Here is a 20,808-nt window from a genome sequence, read left to right as displayed (position 1 = left end):
GGGCTGTGACTGTCCCCTGGCTCTAGACTGTGACTGTCCCCTTGCTCTAGACTGTGACTGTCCCCTGGCTCTGGGCTGTGGGCTGTGACTGTCCCCTGGCTCTAGACTGTGACTGTCCCCTGGCTCTAGACTGTGACTGTCCCCTTGCTCTAGACTGTGACTGTCACCTGGCTCTGGACTGTGACTGTCCCCTTGCTCTAGACTGTGACTGTCCCCTTGCTCTAGACTGTGACTGTCCCCTTGCTCTAGACTGTGACTGTCTCCTGGCTCTAGACTGTGACTGTCCCCTGGCTCTGGGCTGTGGGCTGTGACTGTCCCCTGGCTCTAGACTGTGACTGTCCCCTGGCTCTAGACTGTGACTGTCCCCTGGCTCTGGGCTGTGGGCTGTGACTGTCCCCTGGCTCTAGACTGTGACTGTCCCCTGGCTCTAGACTGTGACTGTCCCCTGGCTCTAGACTGTGACTGTCCCCTGGCTCTAGACTGTGACTGTCCCCTGGCTCTGGGCTGTGGGCTGTGACTGTCCCCTTGCTCTAGACTGTGACTGTCTCCTGGCTCTAGACTGTGACTGTCCCCTGGCTCTGGGCTGTGGGCTGTGACTGTCCCCTGGCTCTAGACTGTGACTGTCCCCTGGCTCTAGACTGTGACTGTCCCCTGGCTCTGGGCTGTGGGCTGTGACTGTCCCCTGGCTCTAGACTGTGACTGTCCCCTGGCTCTAGACTTTGACTGTCCCCTGGCTCTGGGCTGTGGGCTGTGACTGTCCCCTGGCTCTAGACTGTGACTGTCCCCTGGCTCTAGACTGTGACTGTCCCCTGGCTCTAGACTGTGACTGTCCCCTGGCTCTGGGCTGTGGGCTGTGACTGTCCCCTGGCTCTAGACTGTGACTGTCCCCTGGCTCTAGACTGTGACTGTCCCCTGGCTCTGGGCTGTGGGCTGTGACTGTCCCCTGGCTCTAGACTGTGACTGTCCCCTGGCTCTAGACTGTGACTGTCCCCTGGCTCTGGGCTGTGACTGTCCCCTGGCTCTGGGCTGTGGGCTGTGACTGTCTCCTGGCTCTAGACTGTGACTGTCCCCTGGCTCTGGGCTGTGACTGTCCCCTGGCTCTAGACTGTGACTGTCCCCTGGCTCTAGACTGTGACTGTCCCCTGGCTCTGGGCTGTGGGCTGTGACTGTCCCCTGGCTCTAGACTGTGACTGTCCCCTGGCTCTAGACTGTGACTGTCCCCTGGCTCCTCTGGCTCCTCTGTACAATAGGAACCTGGTGGTGTGGTTGTGACTGTCCCCTGGCTCTAGACTGTGACTGTCCCCTGGCTCTGGGCTGTGGGCTGTGACTGTCCCCTCCTCTGTACAATAGGAACCTGCTGGTGTGGTTGTGTTTGGTCGGGACTTGCTCCCAGTACAGGACAGGTCTCCCTCAGTGTGTTTGTGTGCATGTTTTTTTTTACCTTTATCTAACCAGGCAAGTCAGTTAAGAACAAATTCTTATTTTCAATGACGGCCTAGGAACCGTGGGTTAACTGCCTGTTCAGGGGCAGAACGACAGATTTGTACCTTGTCTGCTAGGGGATTCGAACTTGCAACCTTTCGGTTACTAGTCCAACGCTCTAACCACTAGGCGACCCTGCCCCCCCGTGTGTGTGCTTGCCTCTGTGTGTGTTTGTGTTTGTGTGCTTGCCTGTGTTTGTGTGTGTGTGTGTGCACATGTTTGTGCTTGCCTGTGTGTGTGTATGTGTGTGTGTGTTTGTATGTGTGTGTTCGTGCTTGTGTGTGTATGTGTGTTGGTGTTTGCGTGTGTGTGTGTGTGTGTGTGTGTGTGTGTGTGTGTGTGTGTGTGTTTGTTGTGGTGTGGAGGACAGGTCTCCCTCTGAGGTTGCATGCTGATCATATCTCCTGAATTACCCACATTCCCTGGCGGTTGACAAGAGGATGCTCGCCTCAGCCCACTGGCCGTCTTTGCACCACTGCACCGCAGAAATGTACTAAAACAGCTTAGTATATTCTTCAGGATTGGTGCGTCCCCTGCGGGACAGTTGAGCTAACGTAGGCTAATGCGATTAGCAAGTAACAAGTAACAAGAACATTTCCCGGGACATAGACATGTCTGATATGGGTAGAAAGCTTAAATTCTTGTTAATTTAACCGCACTGTCCAATTTACAGTAGCTATTAGAGTGAAATAATATCATGCTATTGTTTGAGAAGAGTGCCCAATTTTGAACATGAAAAGTTATAAATAAACAAATTAGGCACATTTGGGCAGTCTTGATTCAAAATTTTCAACAGAAATTAAACGGTTCATTGGATCAGTCTAAAACTTTACACATGCACTGCTGCCGTCTAGTGGCCAAATAAACACACTCTTCAATAAACACACTCTTGAGAATCAGGAGAAAATAAAGAATATTTTAATGACACAAACAAGCACACATCAACATAAATAAATTACCCAACAAATATATAAAAACATATCAATGTACAACAGTGTCTAATAATTCAGGTAACGGTTCAATTTCAAGTAAAACGGAAGCAAAGACAAAAGCTGACAGAAAACATAGTTTGGTCCAAAATGCCACCCTATTCCCTACATAGTGACACCCTATTCCCTACATAGTGACACCCTATTCCCTATATAGTGACACCTTATTCCCTACATAATGACACCCTACATAGTGACACCCTATTCCCTACATAGTGACACCCTATTCCCTACATAGTTACACCCTATTCCCTATATAGTGACACTCTATTCCCTATATAGTGACACCCTATTCCCTACATAGTTACACCCTATTCCCTATATAGTGACACCCTATTCCCTATATAGTGACACCTTATTCCCTACATAGTGACACTCTATTCCCTACATAGTGACACTCTATTCCCTACACAGTGACACCCTATTCTCTACATAGTGACACCCTATTCCCTACATAGTGACACTCTATTCCCTACATAGTGACACTCTATTCCCTACACAGTGACACCCTATTCCCTACATAGTGACACCCTATTCCCTACATAGTGACACTCTATTCCCTATATAGTGACACTCTATTCCCTACACAGTGACACCCTATTCCCTACATAGTGACACCCTATTCCCTATATAGTGACACTCTATTCCCTATATAGTGACACTCTATTCCCTACATAGTGACACTCTATTCCCTACATAGTGACACCCTATTCCCTACATAGTGACACCCTATTCCCTACATAGTGACACTCTATTCCCTACATAGTGACACTCTATTCCCTACACAGTGACACCCTATTCCCTACATAGTGACACCCTATTCCCTATATAGTGACACTCTATTCCCTATATAGTGACACCTTATTCCCTATATAGTGACACTCTATTCCCTATATAGTAACACTCTATTCCCTATATAGTGACACCCTACATAGTGACACCCTATTCCCTACATAGTGACACCCTATTCCCTACATAGTGACACCATATTCCCTACATAGTGACACTCTATTCCCTATATAGTGACACTCTATTCCCTATATAGTGACACCCTACATAGTGACACCTTATTCCCTACACTGTGAAACCCTATTCCCTATATATTGACACCCTATTCCCTATATTGTGACACCCTATTCTCTGTAGTGGCACACCATTCCCTATATAGTGACACCTTATTCCCTATATAGGGACACCCTATTCACTGTAGTGACACCTTATTCCCTATATAGTGACACCCTATTCCCTATATAGTAACACCTTATTCCCTATATAGTGACACCTTATTCCCTATATAGTGACACCCTATTCCCTATATAGTGACACCCTATTCCCTATATAGTGACACCTTATTCCCTATATAGTAACACCTTATTCCCTATATAGTGACACCTTATTCCCTATATAGTGACACCTTATTCCCTATATAGTGACACCCTATTCCCTATATAGTGACACCCTATTCCCTATATAGTGACACCTTATTCCCTATATAGTGACACTCTATTCCCTATATAGTGACACCTTATTCCCTATATAGTGACACCCTATTCCCTATATAGTGACACCCTATTCCCTATATAGTGACACCTTATTCCCTATATAGTGACACCCTATTCCCTATATAGTGACACCCTATTCCCTATATATTGACACCCTACATAGTGACACACTATTCCCTACATAGTGACACCCTTTTTTATATAATGACACCCTATATAGGGACACCCTATTCTGTGTTGTGGCACACTATTCCCTACGTACTACCATAGGCCCTGGTCAAAAGTAGTGCACTATGTAGAGAATAGGGTTCTATTTTGAACGCACTGTTAGAAAGAAGGGTTGTGAAAGGGTTCTTTGGCTGTCCTCATTGGAGAACGCATATCTGTTCCAGGTAGAAACCTTTTTGGTTTCAGGTAGAAAAAGGGTTCTACATGAAATAGGTTCTCTTATGGGGTACAACCGAAGAAACATTTTAGGTTCTAGATAGCACCTTTTTTTTCTAATAGTGTAAGGTGCCATTTTGGATACACATTTAGAGATTTTTAGAGTCTTTCACTCTCGTACTCTGGCATCTCAGAGTGCATGCTGGGTAGGGGGGTAAGGGGTACATTGGGAATGTAGTAAAGTGACTCCTGACTGACAGTAGGCGGCGTGTGGGATGGACTATTCACCCCTGAGTCTGAATCCTGAGCCATGGAACCCTCTGTCTGCAGCATCTCTTCTTCACTATATTCCCCCTCTCTTGACTGCAGAGGAAGTGAGATCACAGGAAGGGTCGTGGCCTCGGGATGGTCTTTCAGCTTCAGCTCGTCAAGCTCCTGGAAGTTCTTGAGGCGGACCACTTCCTTGTGGGCGGAGCCACCGTAACACGGCAACAGCACAAAGACTTCCTTACGGAACTTAGAACTCATTCCAAAGTAGATGAGGGGGTTGTAGAAGGAGGCGGATTTAGCGAAGAGACGGGTGAAGATTAAAGTCATGTTGGGGACGTGGTAACCACAGGCAGACCACATGGAGACCACAGCATAGGGAGACCATGCCATGATGAAGGCTGTGCAGATCACTATGGAGACCTGAAGGAGAAGTGACAGAGAAGAGAGATTAAAAAAGCTACAGGACTGTTTGGCTAGGTACAGGACTGTTTGGCTAGCTACAGGACTGTTTGGCTAGCTACAGGACCGTTTGGCTAGCTACAGGACCGTTTGGCTAGCTACAGGACCGTTTAGCTAGCTACAGGACTGTTTGGCAAGTTACAGGACTGTTTGGCAAGCTACAGGACCGTTTAGCTAGCTACAGGACTGTTTGGCTAGCTACAGGACTGTTTGGCAAGCTACAGGACTGTTTAGCTAGCTACAGGACTGTTTGGCTAGCTACAGGACTGTTTAGCTAGCTACAGGACTGTTTGGCTAGCTAAAGGACTGTTTGGCTAGCTACAGGACTGTTTGGCTAGCTACAGGACCGTTTGGCAAGTTACAGGACTGTTTGGCAAGCTACAGGACTGTTTAGCTAGCTAAAGGACTGTTTGGCTAGCTACAGGACTGTTTGTCAAGCTACATGACTGTTTGGCTAGCTACAGGACTGTTTAGCTAGCTACAGGACTGTTTGGCTAGCTACAGGACTTTGTATCTAGCTACAGGACTGTTTGGCTAGCTAAAGGACTGTTTGGCTAGCTACAGGACTGTTTGGCTAGCTACAGGACTGTTTAGCTAGCTACAGGACTGTTTGGCTAACTACAGGACTGTTTGGCTAGCTACAGGACTGTTTGGCTAGCTACAGGACTGTTTGGCTAGCTACAGGACTGTTTGGCTAGCTACAGGACTGTTTGGCTAGCTACAGCGTCATTAATAAATGCATCGACGACTTCGTCCCCACAGTGACAGTACATATATATCCCAACCAAAAGCCATGTATTAGAGGCAACATCCGCACTGAATTTAAGGATAGAGCTTTCGCTTTCAAGGATAGAGCTGTCGCTTTCAAGGAGCGGAACACTAATCTGGACGCTTACAAGAAATCCTGCTATGACCTCCAAAGAGACATCAAATAGGCAAAGTGCCGATAAAGGACTAAGATCGAATCCTACAACACCGGCTCTGACGCTCGTTGGATGTGGCAGGGCTTGCAAACTATCACGGATTCCAAAGGGAATTGCAGCTGCTAGTTGCCCAGTGATGTAAGCCTACCAGAAGAGTGAAATGCCATCAATGCTCGAGTCAAGGCAAGCAACACTGAACAATGCATGAGAGCAGCAGCCATTCCGGACGACTGTGTGATCTTATTTTTTGTAGCCAATGTGAGTAAGATCTTTAAACAGGTTAACATTCACAAGGCCGCAATGCCAGACGAAATACCAGGACACGTAGGATGTGCTGACCAGCTGGCAAATGTCTTCACTAACCTTTTCATCCTCTCCCTGACTGACTTTCAACAGACCACCATAGTCCCTGTGCCCAAAAAAGCCAAGGTAATCTGTCTAAATGACTATCGTCGCATAGCACTCACATCTGTAGCCATGAAATGCTTTAAAAAGCTGTTCATGGCTCACATCCACTCCATTATCCCAGAAACCCTAGACCCACTCCAATTTGTATACCGCCCCAACAGATCAACAGATGACGCAATCTCTATTGCATTCAACACTGCCCTTTCCCACCCGGACAAAAGGAACACCTATGTGAGAATGCTGTTCATTGGCTACAGCTCAGCGTTCAACAGCTTAGAGCCCTCATAGCTCATCACTAAGCTCAGGAACCTTTAACTGAACACCGCCCTCTGCAACTGGATTCTGGACATCCTGACGGGCCGCCCGCAGGCGGTGAGGATAGGCTACAACACATCCACCATGCTGACCCTCAAAACTGGGGCCCCTCAAGGGTGCATGCTGAGTCCACTCCTATACTCCCTGTTCACCCATAACTGTGTGGCTGAGCACGACTCCAACACCATCATTAAGTTTGCTGACGACACGACGGTGGTAGGCCTGATCACCGACGACGATGAGACAGCCTGTAGGGAGGAGGTCAGAGACCTGGCAGTGTGGTGCCAGGACAACAACCTCTCCCTCAACGTCGATGTCCATCTCACTAAGGAATTAGGGTGGTCCACATACACCAACACAATCCTTAAAAAGGCACGACAACGCCTCTTCCCCCTCATGATGCTGAAAAGATTTGGCACGGGCCCTCAGCTCTTCAAAAAGTTCTACAGCTGTACCATTGAGAGCATCTTGACTGGCTGCATCAGCGCTTGGTATGGCAACTGCTTGGCATCCGACAACAAGGCGCTACAGAGGGTAGTATATATGGCCCATTACATCACTATACCAGGCGGTGTCAAAGGAAGGCCTTAAAAATGGTCAAGAATTCCAGCCACCCAAGTCATAGACTGTTCTCTCTGCTACCGCACGGCAAGCGATACCGACGCACCAAGTCTGGAACCAACAGGACCCTGAACAGCTTCTACCCTCAAGCCATAATACTGCTAAATAGTTGACCAAATAGCTACCCGGATGACCTGCATTGACACCTTTTTGCACATCTCTTTTGACTCATCACATTCTCTTCTGCTACTGCTTATTATCTATCATATTGCTTAGTCACTTTACCCTTGGCTTTATGTACATAAGTATCTACCTTAATTACCTCGTACCTCTGCACATGGACTGGGTACTGGTACCCCGTGTATATAACCTAGTTATCATAACTCAGTACTGGTACCCTGTGTTTATAGCCTAGTTATCATTACTCAGTACTGGTACCCTGTGTATATAACCTAGTTATCATTACTCAGTACTGGTACCCTGTGTATACAGTCTAGTTATCATTACTCAGTACTGGTACCCTGTGTATATAACCTAGTTATCATTACTCAGTACTGGTACCCTGTGTATACAGTCTAGTTATCATTACTCAGTACTGGTACCCTGTGTATATAACCTAGTTATCATTACTCAGTACTGGTACCCCGTGTATATAACCTAGTTATCATTACTCAGTACTGGTACCCTGTGTATATAGCCTAGTTATCATTACTCAGTACTGGTACCCAGTGTATATAGCCTAGTTATCATTACTCAGTACTGGTACCCCGTGTATATAGCCTAGTTGTCATTACTCAGTACTGGTAACCTGTGTATATAACCTAGTTATCATTACTCAGTACTGGTACCCAGTGTATATAACCTAGTTATCATTACTCAGTACTGGTACCCTGTGTATATAACCTAGTTATAGTGACTCAGTACTGGTACCCTGTGTATAGAGCCTAGTTATCATTACACAGTACTGGTACCCAGTGTATATAGTCTAGTTATCATTACTCAGTACTGGTACCCTGTGTTTATAGCCTAGTTATCATTACTCAGTACTGGTACCCTGTGTTTATAGCCTAGTTATCATTACTCAGTACTGGTAATCTGAGTATATGGTCTAGTTATCATTACTCAGTACTGGTACCCTGTGTATATAACCTAGTTATAGTGACTCAGTACTGGTACCCTGTGTATATAGCCAAGTTCTCATTACTCAGTACTGGTACCCTGTGTTTATAGCCTAGTTATCATTACTCAGTACTGGTACCCTGTGTTTATAGCCTAGTTATCATTACTCAGTACTGGTACCCTGTGTTTATAGCCTAGTTATCATTACTCAGTACTGGTACCCTGTGTATATAGCCTAGTTATCATTACTCAGTACTGGTACCCTGTGTTTATAGCCTAGTTATCATTACACAGTACTGGTACCCAGTGTATACAGCCTAGTTATCATTACTCATTGTGTATTTATTCCTTGTGTTATTATTTTTCTATTTTCTTTCTCTCCGTGTTGTTGTGAAGTTATCATTACGGCCCGTAAGTCAACATTTCACTGTTAGTCTACACATGTTGTTTACAAAGCAGGTGACAAATATTCATACTTTTTATTTTATTTGAACATTTACTGGCCACTGTGCTTCTGATGAACCTTTTGCGGTCTTGGCTGGGTTATTTAAAAATAATCCCTTTCTGTTTCTGTTCTGTTGATGTAAATAGGTCTTCTAACTAAATGTTATTGATTGATTGATTGGTTAATTGGTTAATTGGCTCACCCTCGTGACGTCTCGTTCCACCTTCCTCTGTCTGGCTGAGAGGTATCCATCAGCAGACATGGCGTTGCTGCTCACCACTGTATGGATGATGGCTATGTAGGAGAACAGCATGACCATGACCGGGACGAAGAAGCAGGAGATAAGGATGGACATGATATAGGACTTGTAGATGGTGGAGTAGTTCGCCTTGGACCAGTCCACCTCACAGGTCCCGTACCCGCAGTCTGGAGGTGGAGATATGGGGATGGATGGGTTAGAGTGGTGTTTCCAGAGGTGGATGGATGAATGAATGGATGAATGGATGAATGGATGGGTGGTCGCATGCATGAATGGATGAACGGATGGATGGAGGGATGGGTGGTCTCATGCATGAATGGATGAACGGATGGATGGAGGGATGAATACATGGATATATAGAGGGATAAATGGATGGATGGATATATAGAGGGATAAATGGATGAATGGATGAATGTATATATAGAGGGATGAATGGATATATAGAGGGATGAATGGATGAATGGATATATAGAGGGATGAATGGATGGATGGATATATAGAGGGATGAATGGATGGATGGATGGATATATAGAGGGATAAATGGATGAATGGATATATAGAGGGATTAATGGATGGAAGGATATATAGAGGGATGAATGGATGGATGGATATATAGAGGGATGAATGGATATATAGAGGGATGAATGGATGAATGGATGAATGGATATATAGAGGGATGAATGGATGGATGGATATATAGAGGGATGAATGGATGGATGGATATATAGAGGGATGAATGGATGGATGGATATATAGAGGGATGAATGGATATATAGAGGGATGGATGGATATATAGAGGGATGAATGGATGGATGGATATATAGAGGGATGAATGGATGGATGGATATATAGAGGGATAAATGGATGGATGAATGGATATATAGAGGGATACATGGATGGATGGATATATAGAGGGATAGATGGATGGATGAATGGATATAAAGAGGGATAAATGGATGGATGAATGGATGGATATATAGAGGGATAAATGGATGGATGAATACATGGATATATAGAGGGATGAATGGATGGATGGATGGATGGATATATAGAGGGATGAATGGATGGATGGATGGATGGATATATAGAAGGATAAATGGATGAATGGATGGATGGATTTATAGAGGGATGGATGGAAGGATATATAGAGGGATAAATGGATGGATGGATATATAGAAGGATAAATGGATGGATGGATATATAGAGGAATGGATGGATGGATGGATGAATGGATGGATGGATACATGGATATATAGAATGATAAATGAATGAATGGATGGATGGATATATAGAGGGATGGATGGATGGATGAATGGATGGATGGATATATAGAGGGATGGATGGATGTATGGATGGATCGAGGGAGGGAGGGAGATACTAACCTGTGTAGCTGCCCCAGCCCAGCAGTGGAGCGACAGACCAGAACAAAGCTCCAACCCAGATGAACATTAGAGAGATGCAGATGGTGCTTAAACTGACACAGTAGGCTGGAAACAGGACACAAGCACGCACACACACACGCACACGCACACACACACACACGCACACGCGCACACACACACATACACACAGGCAATGAGTGTGTGTTCCAGTCAAGCCACTTTGTGACAGGTGGTGGTAAAAAGGGCATTATAAATACATGTGATTGATTGATATGACATGGTTTGAGGCACAGTGTGTAAAAAACGATAATCAACATTTCCCTTTAATCGTGCAGTCACCCTCAACATTTCCCTATAATCGTGCAGTCACCCTCAACATTTCCCTACAATCCTGCAGTCACCCTCAACATTTCCCTTTAATCCTGCAGTCACCCTCAACATTTCCCTTTAATCCTGCAGTCACCCTCAACATTTCCCTTTAATCCTGCAGTCACCCTCAACATTTCCCTATAATCCTGCAGTCACCCTCAACATTTCCCTTTAATCCTGCAGTCACCCTCAACATTTCCCTTTAATCCTGCAGTCACCCTCAACATTTCCCTACAATCGTGCAGTCACCCTCAACAATTCCCTTTAATCCTGCAGTCACCCTCAACAATTCCCTTTAATCCGGCAGTCACCCTCAACATTTCCCTTTAATCCTGCAGTCACCCTCAACATTTCCCTTTAATCCTGCAGTCACCCTCAACATTTCCCTTTAATCCTGCAGTCACCCTCAACATTTCCCTATAATCGTGCAGTCACCCTCAACATTTCCCTTTAATCCTGCAGTCACCCTCAACATTTCCCTTTAATCCTGCAGTCACCCTCAACATTTCCCTTTAATCCTGCAGTCACCCTCAACATTTCCCTTTAATCCTGCAGTCACCTTCAACATTTCCCTTTAATCCTGCAGTCACCCTCAACATTTCCCTTTAATCCTGCAGTCACCCTCAACATTTCCCTATAATCCTGCAGTCACCCTCAACATTTCCTTTTAATCCTGCAGTCACCCTCAACAATTCCCTTTAATCCTGCAGTCACCCTCAACATTTCCCTACAATCGTGCAGTCACCCTCAACATTTCCCTTTAATCCTGCAGTCACCTTCAACATTTCCCTTTAATCCTGCAGTCACCCTCAACATTTCCCTTTAATCCTGCAGTCACCCTCAACATTTCCCTTTAATCCTGCAGTCACCCTCAACATTTCCCTTTAATCCTGCAGTCCCCCTCAACATTTCCCTTTAATCCTGCAGTCACCCTCAACATTTCCCTTTAATCCTGCAGTCACCCTCAACATTTCCCTCACTGCTTAGCGATTTTGACGCATCACCCGGAGCTCCGGCATCAAACATGACATCACTAGTTGGCACACCTGATTCAACTTGTCAATTAGCACACTATTAACACCTATGGAAGTTGTACAAAATAATAAGGCTAACATTGAATTTCAAAAAAGCCTGTATTGTTCTTCAAAAGATTGTGTGTAGAACCTTTGCGATTGAGAAAGGTTTCTAATAGTACCATTCTCCATAAAGGTTCTATAAAGAACCATTAAAAAAAATAGCCCAAAAAGGATTGTAACCATAGCGGAACACTTTTTGTTGCTATGTAGAACCTTTTTTAATAATGGAACCATACAGGTTCCATTTAGAACCTCATGAGCATGATTCTTTATAGAACCTTGCAAAAAAGGTTCTATACAGCACCAAAAAGGTGATCTGCTATGGTTACAAGCCAAACAACTCTTATCTGGTGCAATATAGAACCATTTGTTTTTCTGTGTAGTCCTTGATCCTAGATCATTGTGTCACCCTCTGTAAAAGGGCTCTGATTTCCAAATGATATTCCTCTGCAAACACGCGACAGGAAAAGTTGGAGGGAAGCTGGCACGTTAAAGTCCTGAATTCTTTCCACCCCAGTTATGAATGTCAGACTGTGACATTTTATGAACAATGAGTCTCTTTTTTCAGGCGCAACCCGGCAAGCACTTGTAAATTACTCCCACTGAAAATAACCTTTCTTGACAAAGTACATATAGGTTTGTATTCAGTGAGAAGACAATGAATCGATTGTTGTGATTGGTGTGCTTCCAATGACCAACAAAATTAAATCAGTCACTTATATCTGATTACAGGACATGCTGTGTGAATCCTGTATGAGGTGATTCGCTTTTTAGTGCCTCGGTAAATGATGTAACACAATAGTCTAATTGAGGCCAATCTGAACGATCAATTTCAAATAATTTCAATGTGATATGATTTATGAAAGATGTTCAGCACACAATCAAATAATGACACATACAGTACAAGATCCAGTCAACTGATGAACTAAAAAAACAACCCAGAATGTATTAAATTGTATACAATTGATTGATGAATAGACTACTCTACCCAAGATGTCAGCCATGTTGTATTTCTTTCGGTATAATCTCAAAACATACTGTAAAACCTCCCCTCCTGTAAACCTCCCCTCCTGTAAAACCTCCCCTCCTGTAAACCTCCACTCCTGTAAAACCTCCCCTCCTGTAAACCTCCACTCCTGTAAAACCTCCCCTCCTGTAAAACCTCCACTCCTGTAAACTTCCCCTCCTGTAAACCTCCCCTCCTGTAAAACCTCCCCTCCTGTAAACTTCCCCTCCTGTAAACTTCCCCTCCTGTAAAACCTCCCCTCCTGTAAACCCTCCCCTTCTGTAAACCTCCCCTCCTGTAAACCCTCCCCTTCTGTAAACTTCCCCTCCTGTAAAACCTCCCCTCCTGTAAACCCTCCCCTTCTGTAAACTTCCCCTCCTGTAAAACCTCCCCCCATGTAAAACCTCCCCTCCTGTAAACCTCCCCTCCTGTAAACCTCCCCTCCTGTAAAACCTCCCCTCCTGTAAACTTCCCCTCCTGTAAAACCACTCCTCCTGTAAACCTCCCCTCCTGTAAACCTCCCCTCCTGTAAAAACCTCTCCTCCTGTAAACCCTCCCCTTCTGTAAACTTCCCCTCCTGTAACCTCCCCTCCTGTAAAACCTCTCCTCCTGTAAAACCTCTCCTCCTGTAAAACCTCTCCTCCTGTAAACCCTCCCCTTCTGTAAACTTCCCCTCCTGTAACCTCCCCTCCTGTAAAACCTCCCCTCCTGTAAACCTCTCCTCCTGTAAAACCTCCCCTCCTGTAAAACCTCTCCTCCTGTAAAACCTCCCCTCCTGTAAAACCTCTCCTCCTGTAAAACCTCCCCTCCTGTAAAACCTCTCCTCCTGTAAACCCTCCCCTCCTGTAAACCTCCCCTCCTGTAAACCCTCCCCTCCTGTAAACCTCCCCTTTGGAGCAATCAACCCACCATAGAGTGATAACAACAGAAGTTAACAGAAGCAGTTATTCTATTATTACCTAGTTAAGACATTCCTCACCTCAACCTCACCTCAAATTAAGTTAATTGTCAGGTCTGGTGTAGAGAATGTACTATAATAGTTATCATTAATCAAACAGTAATCTTCTTCCATAAATCCAGCCAGTAATGACAGCCCATTAACAGCGAGAACAACATATATCACGCTCTTTCTTCTCTTGTCAGATAAGACCTACTGGAATGTGACTCCCCAATTGACACCATGTTCCCTATTTAGTGCACTACTTTTGACCAGGTCTGACACCATGTACCCTATTTAGTGCACTACGTTTGACCAGGACCTATGGACCGCACCCTAACTTCTTTCCAGAGAGACATCAGGGATTGTAACATACTTTGTTTCACGGAAACATGTCTTTCTCTGGGATATACTGTTGGAGTCGGTCCAACTGGATTCTCAGTTCATCGCTCCGACAGGAATAAACATCTCTCCGGAAGAAGAAGGGTGGGGGCATACAGTTGAACTCGGAAGTTTACATACACTTAGGTTGGAGTCATTAAAACTCGTTTACATACACTTAGGTTGGAGCCATTAAAACTCGTTTTTCAACCACTCCACAAATTTCATGTCAACAAACTATAGTTTTGGCAAGTCTGTTACTTTGTGCATGACACAAGTCATCTTTCCAACAATTGTTTAGGCTACCCGAAACGTTTCACCCAAGTTAAACAATGTAAAGGCAATGCTACCAAATACTAACTGAGTGTATGTAAACTTCTGACCCACTGGGAATGTGATGAAAGAAATAAAAGCTGAAATAAATCATTCTCTCTACTATTTTTCTGACATTTCACATTCTTAAAATAAAGTGCTGATCCTAACTGACCTAAGACAGGGAATTTTTACTGGGATTAAATGTCAGGAATTGTGAGAAACTGAGTTTAAATGTATTTGGCTAAGCCATATGTAAACTTCCGACTTCAACTGTATGTTTCATGATTAACGACTCATGGTGTAATTGTGATAACATACAGGAACTCAAGTCCTTTGTTCCCCCGACCTAGAATAGCTCACAATCAAATGCTGTATTATCTCCCAATAGATTTTACTTCGATTATGGTCAAGGCCACCCCCCCCCCCCCTCAAACCGATACCACAACGGCCCTCAAGGAACTTCCCTGGACTTTATGCAAGTCTTCTCCAGGTAAATATTTCTATAGGTGATGGCCTTGTTATGGAAGGTTTGGGAATCGCTTTCTTTTAGTTGGTTGTATAATTTAACGTCTCTTTTGGGGATTTTGATAATTACCGGGTACCGGCCTAATTCTGCTCTGTATTATTTGGTGTTCTACGTTGTACACGGAGGATGTGTTTTTGCAGAATTCTGCATGCAGAGTCTCTATTTGGTGATGGTCCCATTTTGTGAAATCTTGGTTGGTGAGCGGACCCCAGACATCACAACCACAAAGGGTAATGGGTTTCTATAATTGATTCAAGTATTTTTGGCCAGTTCCAGAGCAACGGTGTCTAGATGGAATTTATATTCGTGGTCCTAGCAACTGGACCTTTTTTGAAACACCATTATTTTTGTCTTACTTAGATTTACTGTTAGGGCCCAGGTCTGACAGAATCTGTGTAGAAGATCTAGGTGCTGCTGTAGGTCCTCCTTGGTTGGGGACAGAAGCACCAGATCATCAGGAAACAGTAGACATTTGACTTCAGATTCTAGTAGGGTGAGGCCAGGTGCTGCGGACTGTTCTAGTGCCCTCACCAATTTATTGATATATATATATATGTTGAAGAGGGTGGAGCTTAAGCTGCATCCCTGTCTCACCCCACGTCCCTGTGTAAAGAAATGTTTGTATTTTTGGCCAATTTTAACTGCACCCTTGCAGTTTGTGTTCATGGATTTTATAATGTTGGATGTTTTTCCCCCAACACCACTTTCTGTCAGTTTGTATAGCAGACCCACATGCCACATTGAGTGAAGCTTTTTTTTAGACTTTGGCTTTGTTTTGGTTTGTTTGTTTGTCAATTAGGGTGAATATATGGTCTGTTGTACGGTAATATGTTAAAGCCAATTGGACATTTGCTCAGTACATTGTTTTCACTGAGGAAATGTACATGTAGAGGAATTTCCTAAGTTTGCTGTTGATAGTTATTGGGGGCGGCAGCAGGTAGCCTAGTGGTTTGAGCGTTGGGCCAGTAACTGACAGGTTGCTGGATTAAATCACCGAGCTGACAAGGTAAAAATCTGTCATTCTGCCCCTAAACAAGGCAGTTATTTTATGGTGTTACTTTTTATAATTTTTTACTTTAGTTTATTTGGTAAATATTTTCTTAACTTTTCTTGAACTGCACTGTTGGTTAAGGGCTTGTGAGTAAGCATTTCACAGTAAGGTCTGCACTGTTGGTTAAGGGCTTGTGAGTAAGCATTTCACAGTAAGGTACACACTGTTGGTTAAGGGCTTGTGAGTAAGCATTTCACAGTAAGGTCTGCACTGTTGGTTAAGGGCTTGTGAGTAAGCATTTCACAGTAAGGTCTGCACTGTTGGTTAAGGGCTTGTGAGTAAGCATTTCACAGTAAGGTACACACTGTTGGTTAAGGGCTTGTGAGTAAGCATTTCACAGTAAGGTCTACACTGTTGTTTAAGGGCTTGTGAGTAAGCATTTCACAGTAAGGTACACACTGTTGGTTAAGGGCTTGTGAGTAAGCATTTCACAGTAAGGTCTGCACTGTTGGTTAAGGGCTTGTGAGTAAGCATTTCACAGTAAGGTCTACACTGTTGTTTAAGGGCTTGTGAGTAAGCATTTCACGGTAAGGTAAACATGTGTTGTGTTTCGCACATGTGACAAAAGAAGTTTGATTTGATTTTAATCATAAAATGGAAATTCTGGAAAACCTGGAAATTCAGAGGAAGTTACCAGCGTTTTGTCAACCTACTCGAGATGACAGTTTAGCTGTTATAATTTACATGTCATTCTGACTTTTGTGTTATAATTTATATGTTATTCTGTTATTCTGACCTTTGTTAGGCTGGCATCCCTTGATGTATCTGGTGACACTGATGACAGTCAGGGTGTTGATGCTGGCCAGGCCAAACAACAAGGTGAAGAAGCCATCAACCTATAGGAGAGGAGATAGGGGGAGGGTCAGTAAGCTATTGGTTCACATCTGATAATGACTGGCTGTCTCTGCCTGTCACTCAGTGATGACTGACAGGTTACTGGAAGCATACATTCCTTAGGGGCGGGACCATTTAGTTTGTTTTTGCTGTAGTCTGTATCAGATAATATAACACGTTGCTCTGGTCTGTATCAGATAGTATAATACTTATTTTGTTTGAATCAGAGAATGACTTAGCTTCAGGGCTACTACACCGGCTACTACACCGGCTCCGACGCTTGTCGGATGTGGCAGGGCTTGAAAACTGTTACAGACTACAAAGGGAAGCACAGCTGCGAGCTGCCCAGTGACACGAGCCTACTAGACGAGATAAGTTACTTCTACGCTCGCTTCGAGGCAAGCAACACTGAAGCATGCATGAGAGCATCAGTTGTTCCGGATGACTGTGTGATCGCACTCTCCATAGCCGATGTGAGTAAGACCTTTAAACAGGTTAACATTCACAAGGCCGCAGGGCCAAACAGATTAACAGGACGTGTACTCCGAGCATGCGCTGACCAACTGGCAAGTGTCTTCACTGACATTTTCAACCTGTCCTTAACTGAGTCTGTAATACCAACATATTTCAAGCAGACCACCATAGTCCCTGTGCCCAAGAACACTAAGGTAACCTGCCTAAATGACTACCGACCCGTAGCACTCACGTCTGTAGCCATGAAGTGCTTTGAAAGGCTGTTTATGGCTAACATCCACACCATTATCCCAGAAACCCTAGACACACTCAAATTTGCATACCTCCTCAACAGATCCACAGTTGATGCAATCTCTACTGAACTCCACACTGCTCTTTCCCACCGGGACAAAAGGAGCACCTACGTGAGAATGCTATTCATTGACTACAGCTCAGCGTTCAACACCATAGTGCCCTCAAAGCTCATCACTAAGCTAAGGATCCTGGGACTAAACACCTTCCTCTGCAACTTGTTTATAGACTTCCTGACGGAAGTGCCAGGATAACAACCTCTCCCTCAACGTGATCAAGAAAAAGGAGCTCATCATGGACGACAGGAAAAGGAGGACCGAGCACGTCCCCATTCTCATCGACGGGGCTGCAGTGGAGCAGGTTGAGAGCTTCAAGTTCCTTGGTGTCCGCATCACCAACAAACTAACATGGTCCAAACACACCGAGACAATAGTGAAGAGGGCACGACAAAGCCTATTCCACCTCAGGAGACTGAAAAAAATTTGGCATGGGTCCTCAGATCCTCAAAAGGTACTACAGCTTCAACATCGAGAGCCACTGGTTGCATCACTGCCTGGTATGACAATTGCTCACCTCTGACCGCAAAGCACTACAGAGGGTTGTGCGTACGGCCCAGTACATCACTGGGGCAAAGCTTCCTGCAATCCAGGACCTCTATACCAGGCGGTGTCAGAGGAAGGCCCAAAAAATGGTCAAAGACTCCAGCCAACCCAGTCATAGACGATTCTCTCTGCTACTGCACGGCAAGTGGTACTGGAGGGCCAAGTCGAGGTCCTAAAGGCTTTTGAACAGCGTCTACCCATATGACTCCTGAACAGCTAATCAAATGTCTACCCAGACTATTGCATTGTCCCCCCCCTCCTTTTACACTGCTGCTACTCTCTGTTTAATATCCATAGTCACTTTAATAACTATACCTACATGTATATACAGTTTTACCTCAACTACCTCGACTAACCTGTGCTCCCGCACATTGACTCTGAACCGGTGCCTGTTATTTAACTGCTGCTCTTGAATTAATTGTTATTTTTCAAATTTTATGTTTTTTATATATATATACTGTATTTTTTTATTTTTACCTATCACTTATTTATCTTAAAACTGATTTGTTGGTTAAGGGCTTGTAAGTAAGCATTTATCTGTTGTATTTCACTGTGAGGTCTACTACACCTGTTGTATTCAGCATTTCACTGTGAAGTCTACTACACCTGTTGTATTCAGAATTTCACTGTGAAGTCTACTACACCTGTTGTATTCAGCATTTCACTGTGAGGTCTACTACACCTGTTGTATTCAGCATTTCACTGTGAGGTCTACTACACCTGTTGTATTCAGCATTTCACTGTGAGGTCTACTACACCTGTTGTATTCAGCATTTCACTGTAAGGTCTACTACACCTGTTGTATTCAGCATTTCACTGTAAGGTCTACTACACCTGTTGTATTTGGAGCATGTGACAAAAGCATTTGATTTGACTTGTATCCTGTTGTGACCATAGAGGTAAACCCCTAGAGAGGTTCCCATGCTGTTCGCTGTCACTGATTACTCTTGATCTGCTGCAAGAGCTTCTATAATATCATTACTGTCAATCAGGTCTTTTTCCCTAAACCTTTCTGCCTGGAAACTCTTCCCTTAACCCTATTGGCTCAGACACAACAATAGGAAACTCTTCCCTTACCCCTATAGGCTCAGACACAGCAATAGGAAACTCTTCCCTTAACCCTATAGGCTCAGACACAACAACAGGAAACTCTTCCCTTACCCCTATAGGCTCAGACACAACAATAGGAAACTCTTCCCTCAACCCTATAGGCTCAGACACAACAATAGGAAACTCTTCCCTTAACCCTATAGGCTCAGACACAGCAATAGGAAACTCTTCCCTCAACCCTATAGGCTCAGACACAACAATAGGAAACTCTTCCCTTAACACTATAGGCTCAGACACAATAGTAGGAAACTCTTCCCTCAACCCTATAGGCTCAGACACAACAATAGGAAACTCTTCCCTTACCCCTATAGGCTCAGACACAACAATAGGAAACTTTTCCTTTAACCCTATAGGCTCAGACACAGCAATAGGAAACTCTTCCCTTACCCCTATAGGCTCAGACACAACAATAGGAAACTCTTCCATTAACCCTATAGGCTCAGACACAACAATAGGAAACAAGCAAGTATAGTGTAGAGAATCATTGTACCATCTAAACCGCTGTGAAATATATTTTCTATAAGCATAAATATTGTATTTTCAGCTGTTCGTATCTGGTTTACAAAACCGAAAGTAAAAGACGCAATAACTAAACTTAAGAAGAACGAGAAGCATAGAACTTGCTCACATAGATCAGATCTCCTACTTCTTAGATTGGCTGTCAATGAGAGTGACAGATCTGTAACACACATTTCTATGTGAATTTGGTTAGGTCTCCAAAAAAGTTACATATTGCAGCTGTAACCCTTTTCCTGCCCTTCCCTTCCAGGCTTTCCCTCCACTTCCCTTCTAGGCTTTCCCTCCACTTCCCTTCCAGGCTTTTCCGGCCCTTCCCTTCCAGGCTTTCCCTCCACTTCCCTTCTAGGCTTTTCCTGCACTTCCCTTCTAGGCTTTTCCTCCACTACCCTTCTAGGCTTTTCCTTGAACGTGTGGTAATGCCTGAATACCTTAACTCTAACCCAGCCTTAGGCTGGTGAAACCAACTGACTAATGTGTTTACAGAGAAACAGAATGTGTTCCGTAAATCAGAAAAGGTAGAACGAGGCAAACCAAGCCTGCCTGGAGCCAATATCTGTGTAGGCTTATGGTTGATCAAGGAATCATTTGCGACTATCGTCTACTATTGGAACTCTGCTTTAGGGCCATTTGTGCAATAAGTATCCTCCGAACCAAAGTCATTCCTGTACCTCAACCTGGGTCTGACATCTAGGCCTACAGTATCATACTGTACAGTTGCATCCTCTCTGCTTATGTCTTCCACGGTCAATTCCATTTCAATTCAGTTATTTCAGGAGGTAAAGTATAAATTGGAATTTCAGAAATGGAATCGACCCCAAA

At 44.3% G+C, this 20,808-nt stretch overlaps 1 protein-coding gene across 1 annotated transcript in view; it reads right to left on the bottom strand.

Moving 5' to 3' along the window:
* Window positions 1-4,516: 4,516 nt before the first annotated feature.
* LOC135559432 (visual pigment-like receptor peropsin) overlaps window positions 4,517-20,808 on the bottom strand; it is a 36,099-nt gene continuing 19,807 nt past the window's right edge. The window contains exons 3-6 of the mRNA XM_064993582.1: window positions 16,896-16,995; window positions 10,499-10,603; window positions 9,060-9,283; window positions 4,517-5,047 (exon numbers count right to left, since the gene is read on the bottom strand). Coding sequence (XP_064849654.1) covers window positions 4,517-5,047; window positions 9,060-9,283; window positions 10,499-10,603; window positions 16,896-16,995 — 960 coding nt within the window. The remainder of the gene's footprint in view (window positions 5,048-9,059; window positions 9,284-10,498; window positions 10,604-16,895; window positions 16,996-20,808) is intronic.

The sequence above is a fragment of the Oncorhynchus masou genome, chromosome 18 (assembly GCF_036934945.1).
Source record: "Oncorhynchus masou masou isolate Uvic2021 chromosome 18, UVic_Omas_1.1, whole genome shotgun sequence".
NCBI classification, from domain to species: Eukaryota; Metazoa; Chordata; class Actinopteri; order Salmoniformes; family Salmonidae; genus Oncorhynchus; species Oncorhynchus masou.
Note: the sequence above shows the minus strand (reverse complement) of the source record. Positions and strands in the feature narration are given on the sequence as shown.